We start from the raw sequence: 24,056 nt of genomic DNA, 5'->3' as shown, positions 1-24,056 counted from the left end.
GTGAGGAAAGAGCCCAGCAGTGTCAGCAGACAGGAAACAAGAAGGGGGCTCGTTACACACCTGCCTGGACTTGCAGGACGTGCCACATTTCGGGAAGGAGTGCAGATAAATCCCGTCCTCATTTCTCAACTAAGCACAACCCTGATGAACAGTGTCATCAAAGGCACGGAATTAGTTTGGTATCTTGGTAATTATGGTAATAAATAAACAAACTTAATAGATTGCCCAATGCCATATTTGATCTATGTGCAGCAGGTATCACAAACACTCTTTGTATCTGGGTCTTGCTGGTATCTTCACCCACCCTGAGAAAAGCAATTGGGTTTTCATCCCAGAGTGCACCAAGAACCATTTATAAAAGCCAAACATCAGGAAGCTGATGAGAGAAACACATTAAAAAGCAAGAGTTGGCACAAATAATTTAAAATCTATTACATTTAAGATGTCTTTTCTTCAAGAACACCTGCTTATAAGCCCAGGAGTAGTCAGTTCTGCTGTCTGGTGTTGTCTGAGTGCACTGTCCACTCTTGCATCTCCAGTAGGGAGTATAAAAGCAAACATTAGTTTGTGGTGCTGCTGGGGGAGCTGGTGTGTAGCTTTACACTCCCGAGTGCCTCTTGTTGCCACCAAGGTAAGTTGAAGATAAGGCTTTTGCATGGAGCTGCATTTTTACAAAATGCCATCTCCTGCACTGGTGCAGTCGAGGTGGGCTGTGCCCACCCACATAGACATGTTTGATATTTCCAGTTAGCAGTGGTCCTGCTGCAGCATTTCTCTGTTGAAAAGTTGCCAGCAGGCCTCTATTCACAGAGAATGGAGACCAAAGGATCTGAGATCCTTTTCCGGCCACAGAGGCATTACCTGATGAGGTGGCTCTATTCGCAGGGAAGAAGGATTTTCCATTTATCAGTCTCTTCTCATGTTCCTGGAAGAAAAAGAGGGCCTGGGAGAAGGAGCTGCTCTGTGACATGTTCCTTGAGTGCTGTGCCCCTTAACTAAATTGTGTGATCAGACTGATTAGACTGATTTCCTGGGCTTTTCTCTCTTTCAAGGATACTATGATGCTCGAGCCAGGGTGTTGATCTGTCATGTCAGCCAGCTGCTGAGAATCCCCTTGGAAGATCTGGAAGTTCTGGAGGAATCTCTGCTTGAGAGCCTGAAGGAACAAAAAGAGGAAGAGTCAGAGTAAGAACATTTGGGTTGACTATGGGATCAAAAAACACTGCCAGTGCTCAAAAGCTTAGCAGTAATTACTTGTGCCTAAGTCCAGTCTCTGATTATTCCCCACATGGCTCTTACTGTAGTCATTTATGGCTTGATTAGGGTTGCAGAGCCCTGGCAGCACTGACAAGCAGAAAAGCTCAGCATTCTTAAAATCAGAGCTGAGACCTGGCCTTGCACACTGGTAAAGGCTGTTCTGCACTGAGCTGCCTCTGTTCCTCTTCCCAGTTGCCTCTCAGAGATTGTAGGTTTTGCATAAATACAACACAAAGATCTTGTTGTCTCTTGGCCCAGTCTCCTTCAGATAGAACTGCCTCTTGCAGAATCAAGTTCCTACAGATAATCAGGGTTGGATCCTCAGCTGTTTGTTGTCTATGGATCTGTCCATCTTTAAGAGACAGCTGGATAACTCCTATTGAAGGGAGATTTCTGAGAGCAACAGGCTAAATCTTCAGATATGTACAGACCTGGCTCCTAATTCTGTTATTAATACAGGATTAATCCTTGGAATCTGTAAGAAATGTAGTATCTTCATATTCTTCTCATCGGGCGCAGGAATTGCGTGATGGTTTAGTGATATTTAATGCAGTAAACATGTCTGTAGTGGACTTTCAAGGGAAATATTTTCATCTGTCAACTCAGCAAATGAGTTGTGAGATTACCCTGAATGCTAATAAAGGCTTTAATCAACACCCATGCCATGGTTCAGCTCAGATGTTACCATGGGGTCTAGCATGTGATGGGTATCTTCTAGTTACAGCTAATTACAGTATTCAAATAATGCTTAACTTTATAGCCCACTGTAAAAAGGAAAAGTCAGAATAATCTCAAAGATCATGGACTGCCAAATGTTTGGCGTGCAGGAGCAAGGGTTGGTATTGATGGGGATTGTTTTGCTGTGGTTTATGGAAACAAACTCAGCGCTGGGCCTTTAAGCTGTGTCTGATAACAGCGAAAGAACAGCACAGCTTTCAAACCCTGCTGCCGAGCCAGTGGGGTTCCTGTGTGTCTGCTGTGGAAGGAGCCAGGGATTCCTACCTTGTCCTTTGCCCAAATCGCAGCTGTGGGAGTAAATGTCTATTAGATAAAAGGAAAAAGAAAAATCCTTGTGGAGAGAGGAGCCCAAGACCGCAGTGTGAACACATTGTTGTTGCTGTGCTAAAACAAGGCTGAGATTTGTGGGGAATCCATGACCCTGTCTTTGGTTTGAAGTCAGGAGTCAATGGGGAAAGGAAGCAAAATATAAACCCATCACCACCTTGACCTCACAGATTTTGGGGCTGGGAACACCAGCATGTGCTTGGGATGCTTCCAGCTTTGACCAGCAATAGGTTTTGGAACAGAAACAACTGTGGCAGCTCCTGTACAGGTGTTTTTACTGATATTTGTTAAAAGGAGGTTTTGCTCCTGCCTTTGCTGCTGTGGATGGTGTGTTGGATTGAGGCCCAGAATCTGCAAGTTTAAATGTACAATCCTCTATAGAATTACGCTCCAACCACTTAGATCCATGTTACTTGTACCAAACCTGTTCTGACCTGCAGGTGTGTGAACCTTTCTTCTGTACACAGTTCTGTAAGAAACTGGAAAACATCACAACATTTGCTTGCTAATGTGCGCTCCTGCCACTTTTCCTTATTGGAAAATGACCTGAAATTCCCCATAACAATCTCTCTGAACATAATTTGTGGTTCAGGCAAGAAGCTGCTCATTCAGTGAGGGTAGAGAAATACCAGAGGCAGCAGTTAATTACCACAGTGGATAAAAGCAGTCTGGTAATCCAGTGATAATGATAATGGAGGAGCCATTAGGAAGCAGCTGCTGGCAGCTCCAGAAGGGAAGCAGTGACAGGCAAAACTCCTCCTTTTATTTACTGCATTGGCAGGCAGGATTTAGCTGCCACTCTCTTTCTCCCCACATAACTCAAGCTGCTCATTATTCCAACAGACTCCAGGTTACACTAGTTCCAGCTCTCTTGTCATTATTCTCAGACACAGTGCAGTGACTGTAAAAGCTGATGAACCTCATGTAGAACAGAAATTGCTGGGTATTGCCAGCTTAGGTATGAACAGCCCGGCTGCAGCACTTGTGTAAAGAGCTCCAGGAGCAATTTTATCCAAAGCCAAGCATTCAGATTGGTGACTAAGGGACAAAGTAGAGCATTTTGAAAGGATGAGAGGAAACGGCCTCAAGCTGCGCCAGGGGAGCTTCAGGTTAAGTCAGGAGGAGTTTCCTCATGGAAAGGGCTGTCAGGCATTGGAAGGGGCTTCCCAGGGAGGTAGTGGAGTGCCCATCCCTGGAGGTGCTCAAAGAACAACTGGACATGGCACTCAGTGCTCTGGGCTGGGTTACAAAGTAGGGATTGGGCACAGGTTGGACTCGATGGTCCTGGAGATCTTTTCCAACGTCGATGATTCCATGATTCTCTGATAGCCAAACACCACTTTGTCCGTAGGGCTGTAGAAAGTGACTGTGGTTGTGCAGAAACTGGAGAGGTGGTGTTCTCTGCAGACACCACGTTTGCAGCTGCCTAAGGTAATGAACAATGGTTTCTTGGAGGGTCTCTGTGGAGACAGAATCTCTGTGACGTGCAGGTCCGTGGGAGTTCTGCCAGTGAGTGCAGTGACTCAGGGATTTCACCCACTGAGCTCCATTCTCCTCCTGCTGCGCCTCACAAAGCTGCATATTGTTTGGGACTCGTGTAAAATTGTCTTAATCAAAATTACAGTGTGCTTAGGGGGTTCCAGGAAGGATTAGGCAATTATAAGGATAATGAAAATCCAAAATTAGGCTAGGATTAACAGGGAAAACATCCAAGTTTGGAAGCAAGATAAATTGTCATGTTTCAAGGCCTGGATTAACTGTATAAACAGGCCAGAAGGAACCTTCATTTGGAAACAACTTACTCCAGTATCCTCTGTTTGTCCCACTTTCCTCTGAAATTGAAGCACTTCTTGTAAGAGAAAAAGCAAAGACACTAAAGAGAAGTCAAAAGTAGTAGCTAATAAGTGGTATTTGTTCCTTTTAGGTTTGTTTACCTCTTTCTGATAAGCTTGTTAAAATACAGCTTAAATGCACACAGACAAATGAACTGATGATTGTGTTTAATTCCTATTATATTATTATATTGTGATGTGCAATTAGAAAGGAGCTTGAAGTAAACACTGATGCTGGAAAATAGTTTAATTGCATCTCTGTTTGTTAGCACAAATTACCCCTAGTCCCTTTTATTTCAAACATTTTTCCCTGTTTCTCCTTAGCTTTCTTGTGGCTTTTTAGGACACTTAGGCAGCATATAGTTAATGAAATGCTTTTGACTTTTTGTTTCTTTTTTTTTTTTTACAAGCTTCAGCCCTATTAGGAAGGGTTTTCTGAGTAAGTAATATCTGTTGGCTTTTGTCAGCAATTAAATCGTTTCAATTTAAATATGTGGTCCATTTAATCCATTCAATTTAAATCTCTAAATCCATGCTCATAAATCTCAGTGTGCTGTCACAGTCCACACCTGCATGTTCCTTTTTACTGTTCCTGGGAGGGAAATTACACTGAGGAGAATAAAAGAAGATTCTGATGCAGCAGTGTTATCCACCAGGCTTTTCCCTTAGTTTTCGTACTTCTGGTCCCCCCACAGAACTGCAGAAGTCTCAAGAAAAAAGAAGGAAAGAAGGAAAAAGCTGAAGAGATACCTGCTGATCGGTCTGGCAACTGTTGGGGGTGGAACAGTGATTGGTGAGGCTGCCCTTGGCATTCTGGGGACACAGCACCAGGGATAGAGAGGGGTCTGACTCCAAGAAAAGTATTTTCAGCCCCATAAAAATAAGCATGAAAGAATTAGCTGGAAAAGTTATTCCAGTGTAGCTTCACTAGCTGGGGGAAGCATTAAACTGAGGTTGTCAGCCTTACAAATGTTTTCTCCTTCTTTGCTCTCGTGTTACAAGAGGATCAGATCTTCAACTCTGAAATCGAAAGTGTGAGATTAGATCAATGTTTCCTGAGCAAATAGAGCACATCTCACCCCAGATCACCACACAATGTTCCTTTGACTTTGAAATGATTCTTCATTTTTACTGAAGTCAGGCAAAGGATTTGGGCAGAGATTCAGGGCCTGGGGAGGGTCTCAGGAAGTCCCTTTATTGGACATGCAAAAAGCTCTTCCAGCAGGAGTATCAGCACTCTCCCAGCACAGGGAAATGCCTGCCTGGGGTTTCTAAGGGGTAATAGTTCGGTGATATCTCTTGTTGCATCTTCAGGTCTGACAGGAGGCCTGGCTGCCCCTCTGGTTGCTGCGGGAGCTGCCACGATCATCGGGAGTGCTGGAGCAGCTGCTTTAGGATCAACTGCTGGGATTGCTGTCATGGCATCCCTTTTTGGAGCAGCAGGAGCTGGTCTTACTGGTAAGAGAGTGACCACACCATTCTCAGGCACCGAGGTACAGGATCATGTCTGCAAAAGCACAGTTAGTGACCCCACTGAGCTCTCTGCAGAGCAAGGGAAGCAATTGGAGGTGTAATCTGTGAGATTTTTATGTCACTGCTGATTAAGGTACTCTGTAGCTCCTGGTGACCAAACAGGGAAAGAATATTTGGTGTGTGGTTAATGAAGGACATGCAAACTTGCTGCTTTGGGTTAGAAAGATGCTGCCATGGAGAAAAGCAGCTGTTACAGCAAAAATCCCCCTCGGCTAGATTCCCTCAGATCAAACAAATTCAGAAGGATCATGTTGGCTCCTTACCAAGCTGTAAGTAATGCATGGACTGACTGAGGGTTTTGAAAAGAAAAAAACCCTCTCCAGGTTACCCAATTAATTCCTTAACGAACTCTGTTAGCAGAGTGTGTCCTTTCTGTGCCGTCTCTGAGCTGTGTGTTTCTTCCTGGCTGTGTGTAGGATACAAGATGAAGAAACGTGTGGGAGCCATAGAAGAGTTTGAATTCCTCCCACTTACTGAAGGGAAGCAGCTCCACATCACCATAGCAATCACTGGATGGCTGTGCACTGGCAAATATGGTAAGAACATGATGAGGAAACAGAGGGGACCTCAGAGAGCCATGGCCGTGTCCCACTTCAGGCTGTGTTTGTGCTCACAAAGCAGCATGTCTGCCCCACATTTCCATGGCATGGTGACTGAACCATGTCAGTTGTCACCATAAGACTTTGCAGCCCAATCTGCAATCCCAGGCAAACAGAGGCAAAGAAGAGGGCATTAAGTTGGTAGTGATAGCAGGACTGGGAGCAGCCGCAGCAGGATTGTTTCTGTTAGGAACTGTTGGAAGGTTTTGCCAGAAAAGGTCTGTTTGGGAGATGATTGCCAGCACTAGTACAAAATGTCTCCGAGACCTTATGTTTATCCTCCAGGAATTAACAGAAAACAGTGTGGTTTTGCTCTCTCTGTATCTGCCAGCTAATGAGGTTTATTGGCAAGAAAGTTCTGTCAAGTCAATCCTGTTAAGCACAGCACTCTGGAGGTGACTTACAGGGGAAACCTTGAAAGGTCTGTAGTGCTTTATTTTCCAGTGTAGCTTGTCATATAAAATATGTCACCTGTCTGCTGATGTGCAACCTGACTGAACAGCTGCCAGTTCATTGAGAAGCACCATAATTAACTCTGGCTATCATTAACACAGAAGGATGTCTCACCCTGTCGCTTGCCAGGCTGCAGTTTGCTGTCACAGGGAAGTTCCTTTCACTTTGCAGTGCTGGGCTTTGGCTTCTCTCTTCATCTGCTTGCCAGAGGTCCAAATCCTCAGGGCTGGAGGGCTCCCAGGCACGGTTAGAGAGGCAAGTGTGTCCCTCCAGGAACCTTTTTGTGTCTGTTTGCCCTTAAAAGGGAGTTAACAGATGACACACATTCTTCTTCCATAACTAGCAATCTGCTAGGATGTTTTAAAGAGCAAAACTAGGGTTGTCATCCATTTTCCTCCTTACAGCAGTGTCTGTAGTGTGTGTACACACTCCTTCAGACAGAGGAACTGAGGACAGGAATTTTATGCAATTTGCCACTTTGTGATTTTGGAGTTGCCAGTAGCTGCCAATCCATGTGTCCCCAAATATGACAGTCCACTGTGGGAATCTTGTGTCACTTCGATCAGCAGCTGCCTCAACCTGCCTGCATTGTTTGGGGAAGGAACAGTGTGGGAAGGCTTTTAATAAATTAAGATGACAGTTCTGCTCTGCCCTTCAGTGCTGATCTGTCATTAATAGCATTGCCAGAATATTCCAGTGTCCTGCAGGTTCTATTCCGATCCTCTCTTGGGCTCCTCTTGCCAAAAATCAGCCATTGTGTTCTCCAGACATGAATTCCATCTTTGCACCTTTCCCAGGGAGCTTCACAGCCCCGTGGAGCAGCATGTTGCACTCAAGTGAGCAGTACTGCCTGGCCTGGGAATCCAAGTACTTGATGGAGCTTGGCAATGCCTTGGATTCCCTGCTGAATGGTTTTGTGAACATGATGGCTCAAGAAGCCCTAAAATTCACTGTCTTGTCAGGTAAGAAACTAAATTGTATCACATCTGATGAGTGGCTCTTGGGCAGTTTCACTGTTAGAGGATCTTTCCTAAAGAAGGAATGTTTTGGAGGAGGCAGTGCTGGCACTGTCCAGAAGTGACCTGAGAAGTGACCTCCACCACACCTGTAATTTAGCTGTGCTTTCCTGGACTTTCCTACTGAGCTGCTGTGTCATTGCTTCATTCTGTTAAAGTTACAGCTGGAAACACCTTCCTTCACGTGTGACTGTTCATTTCTCCATGTTATCACACCATTTACTGCTGTACAGAAACACACAGGTTACACTCACCCCCCCCCGCCAGAACATCAGATTCTTTCTTATCTTTAGTCCAGCAAAGCATTTCTCAGCACAGCTATTGGGAAAGAAGAGCTGGAAATGACAAAAGCTGCTAGGCTTAGCTTTTAACTTCAGTGAACTCTCTTGATTTTGGTGTTTTCTAAGAAACCTCTGTGTGTTGCAGGGATTGTGACAGCCTTGACTTGGCCAGCATCGCTCCTGACTGTTGCCAGTGTCATTGACAACCCCTGGGGAGTGTGTCTGCATCGCTCTGCTGAAGTGGGCAAACACCTTGCACATATCCTGCTCAGCCGACAGCAGGTGACCAGCCAGAATTATCCAGGAATTACGGCTGGGAGGGAATTGGCCCAGGGGGTGAAGGTTGATAGTCATGCTGGTTACATGGCATCTTTCATGGGAGACAAAAATTAATAAAACAAAAACTCAGTGCTGCATGAAGGTGACCAGCAGATATCTGGCTCACTGGGGAAAAGGAGGAAGTCCCAAGTGGATCAGAGAAATCCACTTGAGATTTGTTCCATTTAACCTAAAGCTTTTCTAAATGAGGAAGACAAGATCCAGGACGTAAATGATCAGTGGCTTAACCATGTCACAGCCAGGCCCACTCACCTAGTGGAAGTCAGAGAGCAGGAAGTGAGGTTGGGTGAAAAGGAAAGGAGAATACAGAGTTTTAAAAATATTTATTGATCATTAAGAGGCACCAGCAAAACCATGTGAGAGAAAAGTGGGTGGCAGCCAACGCCCAGTGAGCCGTGGCTTTGCCTGCAGAGAAGGGGAATGGGCTGGTGTCTGACAGAAGTGACGGAAGTCTCTCTGAAAAGGCTTGAAAAAAGACATTTCTGCCCCTCAAGAGCCTGCCATCATTTGCTGGCCCAGCACTGGTTTTTGCTGCCCACATGTTTGTCTCACACCAGTCACTGTTGATTATAGAGGAGCCCGAGGGGAGCCGTGGCCCCAGAGCTGTGTGTCCCAGCAAGGTGGAACAGCAGAGGAGGAACAAACTTGATTTCTCATGAGAATCCAATCCTAGAAAGCTCAATAAACTTTATTTCATATAAGCCCTTTGTTTTGCTCGGGGGCATTTGTTCCTGCCTGTTAAGCATTTGCTGTTGTGAAAACACACATTCCAGTGTGCTGGAGAATCTAAAACTAGTTAATGTGATGTCTGGGGTGTCCATCACACACCTGCTCCCTGCATATTACAAACACCATTTTTCATTGATGTTAGGATTAGGTTCCCTTTGATCTTACAGAAAATCTTATTAGGCTATTCAAAATAAAAGCTTAGAGCTTAAAAGCCCCATCATTTTTTATAACCATCGCATGGTGCTGCTGTCACTCAGCCTGAAATCAGGACGTGGTCAGTATTTTTGTGTTACAGCTTCTTCTTCTGTTTATTGAAACATTTCTAGGAAAATTTTGTTCCTTGAAGAAGGTTTTCATTTGGAATTTCAAACCAGTGACAGCATCTGTTTTGGTTCTGTTTGAAACATCTGCTTTGTTGTAACTGCTGGTCATGAGATTTTTTTCGGTTGATTTTCTGAAGATCAAAACATACAAAATACTTGGATATGTAGAATTCTCCATATTGAACTGGGCATGACTCTGAGGAGACCTGATCCCTTTGAAACCAACCAAATCACTCCAGTATTTCAAAGGTGATGCACAAGCAGGTGCTCTGTGTCTCAGGCTCTTGGGGATCCCAAGCCCAGTCTCTCTTTCCAGAGAAAACACCATTTGATGGCATTTTTTCCTTTCCTTCTTTCTCAGGGCCAGAGACCTGTCACACTGATTGGCTTCAGCCTGGGTGCCAGAGTCATTTACTTCTGCCTGCAGGAAATGGCTCAAGAAAAAGGTAAAATTCACCTTCTAACCTTTTTTCTTTTATTTTCCTTACTCCTGATGGAGAAATTTTTCTTCCAAGAGGAAGAACACAGCTTGGCTCTTTTAGGATAGGACAAAAACAAACAAAAAAGAGGTTTAAATGCCTTTGGAGTCAAATTCTGCTGTCATTTCCCCCAGTCCAGCAGATGAAATCCACTGTCTTCACTTGAGGGGTTCCAGTGGGTCACTTTGGTCTGTAAACAACAAGGTGACATCTGTGATCAGTCTGGAGCTGCCCACACACTGCCTGATCCCGGCAGAGGGATTTGCCTTTCTTGGGAGCTCTCTGCAGCTCTCGTATCTGATTCCCTGAGTGCTGCCTTCCATTTAAGTCACTGAAATGCCACTATCATCTGCTATTTTCATGGTAATTTTCCCCCAAAGTCAAGTATAAAACCATCTGTCAATTTATTACCCATTGTGGTTCTGTTTATTAATAGATTCTATTTTTAATTTAGGCAAAAAAGAAGAGTAAAATCATTATGATCAGTTGATGGAAATTGTATCTTGGAGTTGAGTCAGCAGTGAATGTGTGCAGCCTGCCTTCCCCCCACGTAGCAATTTAACTCATTAACCATTTAGCTTCACAATAAATCATGAATAGGGAATTTTATAAGGGAAATGTCCAGTAAAGTCCAAGTAGGTGGGTCAAGTGAGGATGGAGAAGGTCAGCACTGACAGCTGTGTGCCAGAACTTCACTTCTGGTTTAAAATGGAAGTCCTCAAATACAGGAATTCTGTTCTCAAAATAAATCTAATCAAATCCAGAATGAGCCTAACGGAGTTACACTGGTGCCAGCACCCAGATCCTAATCTGGCCCTAGATCTACACTTTTTGTGTCCTGAGGATGCCAAGGGCTGAGGTATTTCCAGGCTTTTATTTCAGCCTGCAGACTCTGGAATAACATGAGCCCATAGCTTAGGAAGGAAATCCTTAGGGGTCTGGAAGGTTGGCTGCCACTCCAAAGAAATCCAAGTATCATGGTGATGTATCAGAGCAGCTCCCACCATACACTGATTTTTCAGTTCCTTAATTGAGTTCTGAAAGCTGAGCTGTTTGTGAGATGAAAAGCAGCATGTTTAGCACAGATTGCCAAGGCGTTCTTCACAGGCACATTCCAGAGCAAGCCACAGAAGGAATGGAGCTGGGACCTGGGACAGCTGAGACTGATTTGGGTTTGGACTTGGATGTCTCACACGAAAGGATCACACGGCCCTGTCATGCAGGGCTCTGTATCCAGATGGCAGTGGCATTTCTGAGGACAAATAGCAGATGATGGATTGGCCAGTGAAACACCACGGCAGGGACTCAGACTCTGTTCAAATGCTTCTCTGCAAAGCAATGCAATAACCTTTCGATATTTCATCACGGATGACTTTGGGAGCCAGAGCTCAGCAGGTTTCCAGAAAATGACATTATGGCAGAAGCTGGAGTAAATGAGCCATCAGAGACACGTTACTGCGTGGGAAGATCATTGCTCTGATTTCTTCATCGTGATTCCCATGCATTTTAATAAATAATTAGCAATTTAGAAAACGAATGCAAATTGAGAATGGCTGTTACCACCAGAGCCTGAACCTTGAAACCCAGCTGTGTGTGACAGGAGTGAGGTGTCACACACTGGGTGTTTGGTACTGATCACAGCTCCTGTGACCAGTACCCCGCTGGGCTGGGATCCCTGCTGTGCTCAGGTGTTGGGAGTGCTGCTGCCAGCTCTGCCCTGGAACATCTGTACACAGCCAGAGCTGAGTTCCAGCCCTCTTCTCTGTCCAGTCAGGACTAACGTGCTGAGGTACCTTCCCTTTCCCAGTGAGTTGCATCCCAAGGGCACAGCAAGGCCCAGCTCCCAGGATTGGTTATGGTCTCTGGAACAGCTTCTTTCTTCCACACCTTTTCTGAGAAATGATCTTAATCAGGTTTTAATTTTGGCCTGGCATTCTCACTCTGTTCCCACCTGCTTGGACTTGATTGGAAACTTTCCTTTATAAAACTCCTTATTCATTAGCCACTCTCTGTGAGGTTAAATGGTTAATGAATTAATTTTTTTCCACTGCTTTTGCAGACTTTATTGTTCTTCATAATCTAAAAGATTTACAAACTGTGAAATACATTTCATTTATCTCGAGCCTCAGCTGCTCTGCAGGCCAGTGATCTGTTCTCAGGTTTCTATCCTGTCAACATTCAAAGAAAATGAGCATTTTGCAGCCAAGGCTAAACATTTTTTTTTGTTGTTCTGAGCAAGCAATAATCTGGACAAAGGACTGGAGAAACAAAAGCTTCCAACACCTTGCCTAAAAATTCAGGATCCTGATGAATTAGCTGTTTGTTTATTCGGTTGGCTTACACCATGGCCGTGGAATTTAGAACCTTGGTTGGAACGAGCTTTCCCGTTAGTAAGGCTCTGGGTTTCCTTTTGATTGCCCATGATTAAGGGAACAGGGCTTTATTGCTCACAGATTAGACTCACAAAACTGAATTGCTCTTTGCTCTCTTTGATTGGTGAAAAATTTGCTCTGCAATAAGAAATAATTCCAGGAGAGCTCATTTGGATTTGTCAGGCACCGGGATTTTCACCATGGAGAAGGATCCAGGCACTGCAGGCAGCTCCAATCCTTTACTGCTTTCAGGGAAAGGAAGCTAAGTGATTTACATTTGAAAAGTCTACCCAGGCAGCACCTCTCCCTCAAATGTTGGGTTTAGCTCAGGTCTGGGGAGCCTGGTCTCCCACAGGTGCAGGGCATGGATTTGGAATGTTATGCTCATGAGTCTTCCATTTAATTCTCTTTACAAAGATTTATGGAAGATGCTGATATATTGTTCAGCAGTTTAGGAGAAGTAGCAGAGCTGCCCAATATTTCTCATTCCATCATTATTTCTTCTGAAATTGCCCAGCTGCAGCTCTCTGATAAGTGAGGAAGATTTATTATGCTTAAAAGTCAACATTGCTGTTCGGCAAATCAGGCCCTGGGCATTCAGGTTACAGCAGAAGGAAATCAGTCTGATAGATCTTCACTGTGCATTGGCAAGTGCCTCTGTTGTTGCTACTTCCAAATCAGTATTAACAATTTGGGATTTTCTCTTGCATGTTCAGGTCATGTTTTTCATAGAATCAGCTGTGGGAAGGGTTCCTCATGCTTCACGTATCACAACATTTGCTCACTCTGTGGGATCTCAGACCCTTTCACCTGTTTCAAAGCTCTGTGCTCACATCAGTGAGCCTGCAGAAACCTTTCCAGAGGTTTCCAAGCTTTTCCAGAGGTTTGCTGCTTGAACAGTGTCTTCCTGGGCAGAGGCCAGGCCATTTCTCCCTCCTGCCATCAGCCTGGTCCTTTGCACTGTCTGAGGATCTTGATTTTTCACATTTACTAGCTCCAGGTGATCTGTGGACACTTCACATGTATACAAAGTTGTATTTATGATCCTCCTTTCCAGTGTTCCTGTCTTTCAAATTGAAGCCACTGAAACAATGGTTTTTCTGTAGCACACATCTGAACACACTTCATGTAAGAATATCTTCTGATCCATCTTCTAAATCTGAGCTGTTCTGCTTTCACCTTAACAGACTCACAAGGGATCATTGAAGACGTCGTCTTACTGGGAGCTCCAGTGGAAGGAGAAGCCAAGCACTGGAAAGCTCTCACCAGAGTGGTGTCGGGCAGGATCATAAACGGCTACTGCAGGTCAGTGTGTGCTCAGTGCCCGGCCTCCTTAGCCTGGGAATGGTTTGGGCTATTTACCCCTTTCAAGCACCTTGTGAGTGCTGGTGAGGACGTTGATTCAGCAGTGCCAGAGCCTCATCCCTCCAGGTCTCTCCCTCAGATCCACTGGAGATAACAGCTTCAGGAGACACTTGAAGGCTGTTTGACCCAGCTCTTGGCTCTTTGTGACACTGGAAGCCCAAGCAGGTCCTGTTCATAGAGGGATCCTAAAGCTGGGTCAGTGTGTTTGTGTGTGTAATCTGGTATGTTCTAAAGCCCCTTTAAATCTCAGCTTTATGTGAAGGACTATAAATACAGCAGTTAAGTTTGCTGACTTAAAGAATGGGAATTAGAATCTATAAAAGCTTTAAGATGCAGTTCACTTGCGGCTGCTTATAGGGAACAAGATGTGAAAATCACAATGGAAGGGAAGGAGCTCAAGCAAATTGAAGGTTTTTATATCTGGACTGGGTTTCTGGTCAAGATAGTCCACATGAACAAGATATGTAACTTACAGGGGAAGAATAGCTGGAATAGCTGTAGCAAATTTAGTAAGGATGTGAAAGAATACAAAGATTGCCTTCAAAACAAATACCAGCCTTTTAAAACCACATTTAAAAACATTTCAGAAATAAAAGCAGACTACTGTTGTGCAGAGTTGTGGGAGCTGCTGGGTGAGAAGAGGGAGGTTCAGAGGTCTGAAACAGCTGAAGCAATCTCAGAAAAGCTATTAAGTATTCAAGTGACAGCTTCAAACCTAATGACTATGTCTTGGAAGATAATTGTGGCAGGAATACTGCTTACCAGCACAATTAGATAAGGGGAAATTAAAACCAAGGAATGAAGCAGGGAAGACTAAGAGCATGGGGAAATAAATTGAGAAATAACCAGGCAAGAAGATTAGCGAAGAACCTGCAAGTCAAGACAGTTTATAAAGCTGTGAGCCCTCGGGTCAAGGGCAGCTGAAAATGCTGCTGCCGTTTTCCATGCACACATCCATATGGATGCCTACACACGTATGTGGAAGGTGGGGAAGTATTGTCTTACCGTGCTTCTAGCAGAGTGTTCTAACTCAGAAAGAGGAATTAAATCAATGATTTAAAAGTATTCAAGGTTAAAACAACAAATTATCGATCCCATCTCTCAGCTAGGCTGGAAATTGTTGCTTTTGTCCTCTTTGGATCCCAGGATTTTCAGGGATGTTGGATGTAAACACCACTTGCAGTGTTTCTTCATGTGGCATAAGGAAAAGCTGCCTCCCTGGGAGTCCTCTGACTTCCTCCAAGAAGCCATAAATGATAGAAATCATTGCATATAACTGAGTTTACCCAGAAAATATTGTTCCTCCCTGTGTTCTACAAAACTGAATTTCACTGTAAGAAGCTCAGTGTATCCATTTCCTAGAACACACACACACACACAAAAGATCTTGTTACAGTTTCTAAGCCTGCCTGGCTGTTGGAATAAAATACAGTATGTGTGTGTCACATGTAATAGGGGCTATTCAGGTAACATGAGGGGCAGCTAGAGGAGGGAATTGAGAGATATGGGTAATTTCTGTGAGGATTGAGGTATGGGAGAAAGATTATACAAACATTGTGTAGTAAGGCCTCACCTGATTATGATTTCTCTGGTCTCTCGCTTGTACAAAGGGTGGCCTCGTTCTGTCACTTCAGGAGTAACTCTATTTAGGTTGGATGAATTACACTGGATAGAATTCCTGTAAGATCAGATTTGAGCCCAGCTGTTGAGCTTCAGTCCTTGTTCTTCTTTGGTTTTGGAATAAAGGTACAGGGCGAGTGAGAGCCCTGTCAGCTGTCGGAGCTGTCCCCTCCCACTTAACAGAGGGGTTACAAATTCCCAGGGGGAAACCTCACCCAAATCAGTTGGACTGGCTCAGCTTCTGAAAGAACCCACGCCTGAGCAATGTGGATGTGTTGTAAAGGTTTTACTTACAACTCCTAGTGTGGATTATTTGGGAATAGCCAGGAATGGGTACCTGTGCAGGAGCATTTCACCTGGTGCCATCACAGAGCACAAATCCCACTCATGTCCCACTTCAGTCTGCTCTATAGAGCACTGTGGCATTTCAGTGCCCAGATTTTATGCTGTTGCTCAGCACAGAAGAGTTTTGTGTTTCCTTCTCTCCTCATGCCATGGTCTACCCTGAAACTGTCACAGTGACTTATGGCACTGCTTTAGAGTGGGAGCAAACTCTTCCTAGTTCTGTCACTGAAGCCATGTATTTCTACAGTACCTATAAATCAGGAGCACTCCCAGGAGCTTCACAGTCAATATTTATGTCACAACATCAGTGTTGTAGGTCTCATCACCTTTACAGCTTTATGGGCTGGAGAACCTATCAGTACATGGAAAAGATGAAATACGTCAATATGCAATCCCTAAGCAAACATAGAAATAAACAGAAGGGTCAGATTTTTAAACTCCCTGCAGGTAAAGAGACTACACCCATGGATCAGCATTCAGTTCAGGCTTACACCCCTGTGTCCCAGGAACCTGCCCTGAATCCAGCAAGTGATTCCTGGTGTGATTCCTACATCACACAGACCTGCAGCAGGTCTTGCTCCAGACATCACTGTGCTTCCCAGCCCTTCCACTCTCCTCATGGTCTGAGTAGTAATGCACTGGAAGTGTTCGGGTCAGGTTGGATGGGGCTTGGTGCAACCTGGTCTAGTGGAAGGTGCCCCTGCCCATGGTAGTGGGTGGAACAGGATGAGCTTTAAGGTCCCTTCTAACCCAAACTCTTCTGGAATGGAATTCTTTGATTCCACATTGCATTGGCTGGGCAACAGGATTTATTCCCACTCTTCTCTGCTTCTAGGGGGGACGGGCTGCTGAGCTTTGTTTACAGAACTTCCTCTGTCCAGCTCAACGTTGCAGGCCTCCAGCCAGTCGACCTGGATGACAGGAGGATGGTGAACATGGACCTTTCCTCTGTGGTAAGTTCTCATATTCTCATTTTTTCTCCATCATCCTTTGCCTGCAGCACTGTAACACCACACTCACCGTGCAGGGGAAGCTAGGGACTGAAGAGAGCCCCTCCAGGTACACTGTCCCTCTTTCCTGTCTTTGAGGGAACTCTTACCCACACTTCCCTCTGGGTTTTGTTGGCCCAGCTAGCACTCAGCATTGAGCAAAACAATGAGAATCTACCTCTCCTGTTGGATATGTTTGGGGGTTTTGGTTCCAACATATCTCATATTGGAGATAGAAAATGCTTTACTCCTCAAGGGCATTGCTGTCACAGAGTCATGGAATGGTGTGGGCTGGAAAAAGCCTGGTCCCAGCCCCTGTGAGTGTGGATCCGGGGGAGGTGGGATCAGCAGCTGGAAAACGTGGATCTCAAACACGCGCCTGCACGGCAGGTGTAAGCCACTATCTTATCTTGGTGGAGCCTTCCACACTGCTCAGGTTCATCCAGGGACAGGCTCCTGGCCCTTGTACCTTGGTCCCTGGGGCTGCAGGAGCCGGAACTGGTTTGGAATTACAGAAGCTCTGTGATAGCAGCAATTGGTTTGCCAGGTCTTGCTGCCTTTTTGGAGTGTGTGTCTCCAGGAAACAGGGAGAGAGTATCACTGGTATATCTGGGAAACATTCAGCTTCCTCAAAGCTATCTGGTGTCATTAGTGATAAGCCACTGTTGGAACATCTGGCAATACATCTAAGCAATGTTCAACTCAATTATCTTAAACTCATCACCGGGTTGCTGTCTCTTCCACAGAAGAAAAAGCAGAACTTATTTGTGTATCTATATCCAGGGCAATCTTGGACGTGCCATCATGTTTTTTCCATATCTTAATGTTTTAATTCATTGTTTACTCTCTGCAAACTGGAAGATGCTCAGCACAAAGCTCAGGATATTTCCATGGTCAGTGTTCCTGCCGTGACTCTTCTTCCCAAATGTCCCCACAACCTGGCAGGGACTGTCAGTGTTGCTCTGGAGCTAAAGGCACTTTGAAGAGCTTTCAGATTTTTTGGAGCACCAGCTTGCTGAGCCTATAAATACCCAACTGTTCTCAGCTCATTTCATTCATGATAACTGAGCTCTGCACAGCCCTTGGCAACACACGCGGGACTTGGTGCTGAGCGGAGAGAACAGACACTTAGAGGAACAAAACAGGGGCTTCCCAGGAGGAGGGGGTTTAGTGGAGGCTTTTAAACATGGTCCATGCATCTTTGCATCTCTCTGGGCTGTCAGCATTTCCACACACTCCCACATCCATTTTCTCACCGTTCCCAGAGCTGCCAGTACTCATTTGCTCTCTGACATCTGTTGCTGGCATGAAAATGGCCCAAGATGCCAGGTGGTGGCATTGGGGTGACATTTCCTGTCAGTCAGTCTATGTCACCCCTGTCTTTCTGGGTTCTCTTCAGAGACCCTCCTTTTAATGACCCTCTGCTTCCTGAAGCATGAAACCCCCCAGAGCCCTGCACACTTTACCCTGCCTGGATCACAGCAGCTTCTCCATTCCCCTCAGAGGAGCAGGATTTCCATTTCAGCTGAGTGAGTAATGTCTGCAGAGCTACTCTCTGCTCATCTCCCAGAGCTGTGTGTCTGCATCCCGGCTGCCTGGTGCCGGCAGTCAGTCCCAGTGCTGCTCTCCTTCAGAAGGAATTGACACTTCCTTCATCTCACTGCAAAGCTTTGGGGGGGAAAAATGTATATTAAGTAGGTGTCATTGCCTTGATCCATTTTCCAGACCATGGGAGGAAATACAGTGCATTCTGGGGAACATCTTAGAAGTAAAAGGAGCAAGGATGGCAAAGGAAATATCCAGGGGCAATATTTTTTAAAGTGGCAAGAAAGCAAAGATGGATTTTGCTGCAAGTACAGTGCAGTAGCATAACAGAAAAATACACATTGATATTTAGAGGTATGTAGAGATACAGGTGTTTATGGAGACCAGCTGCATCCCTGCACATGCCCTTGTTGGAGGTCCCTGTGAGCGTCCTGCCAGGAGAAGGACAAGCTGTGATAGAAGAATAAAGGGTAGCTGATGCAAAAGTGCTTGGCAGGAAAATATTACAAGGGCAGCATCAGTATTTTTGGCATCTGCCAGTCCATCCATAATGAAAACTGGACTGGATCCAGACAGTTTGGTTCTCTCTGCTGTGGTAGCTCCAGAATCCTCAAATGAGTGGAGGATTAGGAGCCCTCAGTATAAACAGGAATTCACCTCTGAGGCCTCCATCTCATGTCTCTCTTGATTAGTGTGGTTTTTATCTGACTGTCAGTAAAAAAGCAGAGAGAAAAATGTCCTCCCACTCAGCAAACACAGTTATAAAATCCTTCCCCATGGTTACAATGGGGCTGATTTATTCCGTGGATTTATTTGACAGCACCTGTTAGAGACCAAGGAAGTCGTGGAGCTGCAGGGGATTATCCTGATTGCTGTTTGTTCCCAGGGGAGTTTGTTCAGTGCAATCTGAATTAACATTTGAATATTGCACAACTGCTCAAGGAGCACCTTCAGGGAGGCTCAGGAGTCAGCAACAAGTCAGGAATGGGCAGTTTCACAGCAACAGAAATCAGGGGTGAACTTGCAGCTTTAGAGGCAGTGGGAATGCGTGGCTGGAAGTCTGGTGGAGAGCAGGGATGGATCACAGAATCATGGAACTGGTGAGGGGGGAAAGCTCTCAAGAGACCACTGAGGCCAGTCATTCCCCCAGCACTGCCAAGGCCACCACTAACCCATGCCCCCAACAGCAAACACAGTTATAAAATCCTTCCCCATGGTTACAATGGGGCTGATTTATTCCGTGGATTTATTTGACAGCACCTGTTAGAGACCAAGGAAGTCGTGGAGCTGCAGGGGATTATCCTGATTGCTGTTTGTTCCCAGGGGAGTTTGTTCAGTGCAATCTGAATTAACATTTGAATATTGCACAACTGCTCAAGGAGCACCTTCAGGGAGGCTCAGGAGTCAGCAACAAGTCAGGAATGGGCAGTTTCACAGCAACAGAAATCAGGGGTGAACTTGCAGCTTTAGAGGCAGTGGGAATGCGTGGCTGGAAGTCTGGTGGAGAGCAGGGATGGATCACAGAATCATGGAACTGGTGAGGGGGGAAAGCTCTCAAGAGACCACTGAGGCCAGTCATTCCCCCAGCACTGCCAAGGCCACCACTAACCCATGCCCCCAAGTGCCACATCCACACGGCTTTTAAATCCCTCCAAGGATGGAAATTCCATCCTTGCCCTGTGCCAGGGCTGAACAGCCCTTTCCATGGAGAAATTTTCCCTAATATCCAATCTAAATGTCCTCTGGCACAGACTGAGGCTATTTCCTCTTGTCCTCTCACTTGTCACTGGGAGAGGAGACCAACCCCCACCTGGATCCCCCCTCCTGTCAGCTCTCAGAAAAGGGACCAAAATTCCCATTATGAGGGGAGACAGATTCAAGGCAGCCAGGTACATCAATACCATAAGCAGATGGAAAGTCTGAATTTTGTGAAATCCAACTGACTTGGCACTTCTGTGAGTCAGGCTTTTTTCCTCCAAACACATTAAATTGTGTTTTTTCCCCACTGTATTCCAAAGACTTGCAGCAAAGAATTAATTGTGGTTACAAAATGCAGATTCATTAAGAGCCCTGGGGAGTTGGAAAGGCAAAAAAAGGTTGCCGGTGTGTCATTACTCCGTTGTTTCTCTTGTTCCCAGTGAGCAGCGTCACCTCCCCAAGGGCAGGATCAGAGGAACAAGAGCTTGGAGCAGAACTTGGCTTCGGGCAGCAACCTGGAGGAGCTGGGAGAGCCCCTCTCCCATCAGGGGGACATGCAGGGCTTTGTAGAAACAATTCCATCTGTCTGTGAGGCTGTGAGGTTACAGGGATGGCTTCCACACCCCTGGAATCATCAGTGGCTTCATCTTCTGTGCTCCTTCTTGCTGTTGATTTGGGAGCTCCAAGAATCCCACGTTAAATACATATTCAGTATGTTTTTCCCTTTGGGACACAAGCAGAGGGTGGTGGCAGTGTCACTGTGTTAGAACAGAGGAAGAAAGTGAAAAAGCTTCTCCAAACAGAAAGTGCAAATGAGGCCGTTAATAACTTGCAGTTTGTTTTTGCTCTGTGGCTGACAAACCTCAAAGGCCGATGTCCCTCCTCGCTCCAGCACACACGGATTGCTCGAGCTGGATGTGCTTTGTGGGAGCCTGGGGATGCTCAGCTGCTTCTAAAGGCAGAGAGAGAACCATTTTACAGGACTCACATTTCACAAGGCTGGTGCCCAAATTCCCACGTGCCCTGCTCTGGGAACCAGGAGAGTGCCACAACTTCCTGCAGATTTACAGGAGGGATTTTCCTGTTTCCCCGTGGTGCCTGGAACACATGTGCATCCTTCCACAGGAGATTCCCACGTTACCTGCTGGAGTGTGTACGGTGTCCACAACCCCCAGCTACCCTGGGCAGGGCTGAATTCCTGGGACTGCAGCTTCTCCTTCAGAAGAGCTGAGGGGACCAAGTGCCACGTTTGAGGGACTCCCGGGTGGTTCCTATTTCCATCAAACGCAGTCCAGCAGAGGAAATTCACTATTCCTTTGCAGAATGGGCAAAGTTGTGATGCCATCACGTCTTTCTCCTGTGGAACAACTGGCATCACAAATCACCTTCAATAGATTTTCTCTTCCCCCTCAGAGCACTTTGCATGTGGAAATGGAGCAGTTCCTGCAGGTGCAGGCGCTGCACCCCCTGTCCTTTCCTGGTTTGCAGTGAGCGGGTCTGTAGCTGTTGGCTTTGCAGGCAGCTTTCCCCGTCCCAGCCCTTCCTGGAGCAAAGCAGGGCAAGTTTTCCCAAAGTACTGTTCAGCTGAGTTCTGCAGGAATACCCACACAGAGCCCAGGCAGGTGAGTTAAGGATAGAAAATTCAGCTTTTAATTTCCTGTCTTCTGCTGGAGAACGAACGCTGATTCTGTATCATTTTTCTGCTCCCTTTGAGCTCCCTTTCTGACCTCCTCAGCTAACATGGAAACAAAATCCCAGCGCAACAGCCAATTAAAAGTGTTAATCAAGGGGAAGGCTGACTTTGCTGACACCTTGGGCATGTCATGTGTTTGAGATGCTGCAATGAGAGCAGCTGAATTATTGATAGGAGCTGAATGTCACTGAAATACTACGAAGGTGTCGCTGCCCCGGTGACACTGGGGGACGGGAAGGGCTTAAACCTGCTGCAAATCCCAGTGTGGTGGATTTGTAGGATATCACATTGCTGAGGAGAGATGTTGCACTACTCCACAGCTCTTGGAATTTCCCAAATGCCCAAGACTTCTTGTCCGGACACATTATTGCCATCAGCTCATGAGGGATGAGTCAGAACGGGTTGTTGTCCCCAAAAGCAGCAAAAACTCTTTTAGTTAACCTCAGGTGACCTTGTTTTGTGAGGTTGGGCTGAGAACGTGGTTTGAAAACAGCAGAGATGGTAATGTTTGAGCTGCCAAATCTTGTGTATTCCTGGAGCAAGATCAGGAGAGGAAGGGTGACAATCCCTTTGGGTGTTACAGGAGTCACCCTCTGCTTCAGGCTGGTCCTGTTACATCCTTCTGGTTATGGACACTGAACCTCATCTCAATGTTCTCATGTGGAATCTTGAGAAATTTTCCATAATCCTGGTGTGATGAGTATGTCCAGTATTTTGGGTCACGAGTGGCCTGCTGTGGTTCCTGGTGTCAGACACCTGGGTCCCCTAAGCCCTTTCTAGGATCATTCCAATTCCATGGATCAATCCAGTCTTTATTTTTGGGATCTCTTGTCCTCCATGGTTCAAGACATTATGTTCAAATTATTCCTCAGTGATAATTATACGCACAGTTTATGCTGGGTCTTTTAAAACACTCTTTAAACCATCAAATTTAAATAATTTCTACTTGGATTAGCACTAAAAAACTGAGTATTTAATTATAGCCACCTTATAAACGAGTGGTGGTCATTGGGGAGAGCATCAACAAAAAATACTCAACAGCAGCTCCACAAACAGTTGAAAAATTAATGGAAGAGCTGTTTCCTTCAGTGGGATGGCTTGGAGGGCTTTACCTGGGAACAGAGGGACATTTGTGAAGGCATATTTCCCTTGAAACTCTTTCAAGGACTCTTTTATTAATTCAGAATATCAATTCCTAATTCTGTGCTGCCTGTTGTCACTGATGTACAGCTGCTCTCCATCTTGTCCCTTAGACCTCCAGAACTTGATTCCTCTATTTGCTTCCTGTGTTTCCTTGTTATATTCTGTATTTTACTCCTCTCTGTCATTCTCTTGGAACTGCTGGAGGTAAATTGAGAGTAAAGCTGGCAGGGATTTTCAGCAGTGGATGAATCCAGCAGAAGCCAGTGATTACTCAGAATTTTCAACACTGATCACAAAACATACCAAAGTTTGATGGAAAAAACTCTTGGAAAAAGCTCTTGCCTTGGTGTGGAATTGCCTGAGGGTGTCTGAGGGGAACACCCCTCAATTACCACCCCGGAGGTGACAATAAGGATCAATCTGTTGTGGCTGAAAGATGATTACAGGAAAAAATTATAGTCTGGCTCAAAAAATATCACTGCAATGAAAGGAGAACTTTTACCAGTCAAGTGAGTTTTAAAAAGAGAAGAAAAATAAGAATTGAGTGCCTTATTCTGTCCACAAGGACTGTGATTGTGCGAAGGGACAATGTCAAAGCAAAGCCTCTGAGCCTCAGCAGAATCAGTCTTTATTCCCTCAGTTGTCAGAGCAGAAATAGAAACATTAAAGAGGAATAATGCAAATGGCATTGTCAGGATTTCCAAAATAAATTCATCTCTATCAGTTCTTCCTCAAATATATTTTTATTGGTTTCTCCAGGACTGCTGGTGCCCAGGGTGCACCATTGCTGCAGGTGCCAAATTCAATTGGTGAATTGAATCCATTTCTTAATACATCCGTTTAAATTGCAGCTTCTGAATTAGTGGATGTATTCACTGTCCTCACTTTGAGAAGACATTGTTTCCTGACAATCCAAACAGAAGAATTTTATTCCTATTCTAGCTGCATTCAGCCACAGCCTGTGTCAAGGTCTGTTGAATGTTTTTGGGTTCCTGCTGTGGAATCTGCTCTGCCTCTGGATTTTCCAGCTCCTCTGCCCAGGCAGCATCACGGCTTTGCCATGAGCTGTCGGAAAACTATGGGAAACAGCCAGGACATTTTCTGCCAGGCTGAGAGTTGGGATTGTTCATCCTGGAGGAGAGAAGGCTCCAGGGAGAGCTCAGAGCCCCTTCCAAGGCTTAAAGGGGCTCCAAGAGAGCTGGAGAGGGACTGGGTACAAGGGCCTGGAGGGACAGAACACAGGGAATGGCTTCCCAGTGCCAGAGGGCAGGGCTGGATGGGATATTGGCAAGAAATTGTTTCCTGTGAGGGTGGGCAGGCCCTGGCACAGGTTGCCCAGAGCAGCTGTGGCTGCCCCTGGATCCCTGGCAGTGTCCAAGG

General features: G+C 45.5%; 1 protein-coding gene across 3 annotated transcripts in view; it reads left to right on the top strand.

Annotated features, from left to right (window-relative positions):
- TMCO4 (transmembrane and coiled-coil domains 4) overlaps positions 1-24,056 on the top strand; it is a 46,553-nt gene that overhangs the window by 15,777 nt on the left and 6,720 nt on the right. For all 3 annotated transcript variants that reach the window (XM_017735090.1, XM_017735091.1, XM_008634305.2), the window contains 9 exons: positions 1,053-1,185; positions 4,850-4,947; positions 5,469-5,612; positions 6,104-6,223; positions 7,537-7,701; positions 8,182-8,318; positions 9,789-9,873; positions 13,466-13,583; positions 16,444-16,561. In XM_017735090.1, the coding sequence (XP_017590579.1) occupies positions 1,053-1,185; positions 4,850-4,947; positions 5,469-5,612; positions 6,104-6,223; positions 7,537-7,701; positions 8,182-8,318; positions 9,789-9,873; positions 13,466-13,583; positions 16,444-16,561 (1,118 nt within the window). The remainder of the gene's footprint in view (positions 1-1,052; positions 1,186-4,849; positions 4,948-5,468; positions 5,613-6,103; positions 6,224-7,536; positions 7,702-8,181; positions 8,319-9,788; positions 9,874-13,465; positions 13,584-16,443; positions 16,562-24,056) is intronic.

This window comes from Corvus brachyrhynchos, unplaced genomic scaffold (genome assembly GCF_000691975.1).
Source record: "Corvus brachyrhynchos isolate BGI_N302 unplaced genomic scaffold, ASM69197v1 scaffold525, whole genome shotgun sequence".
NCBI classification, from domain to species: domain Eukaryota; kingdom Metazoa; phylum Chordata; class Aves; order Passeriformes; family Corvidae; genus Corvus; species Corvus brachyrhynchos.
Note: the sequence above shows the minus strand (reverse complement) of the source record. Positions and strands in the feature narration are given on the sequence as shown.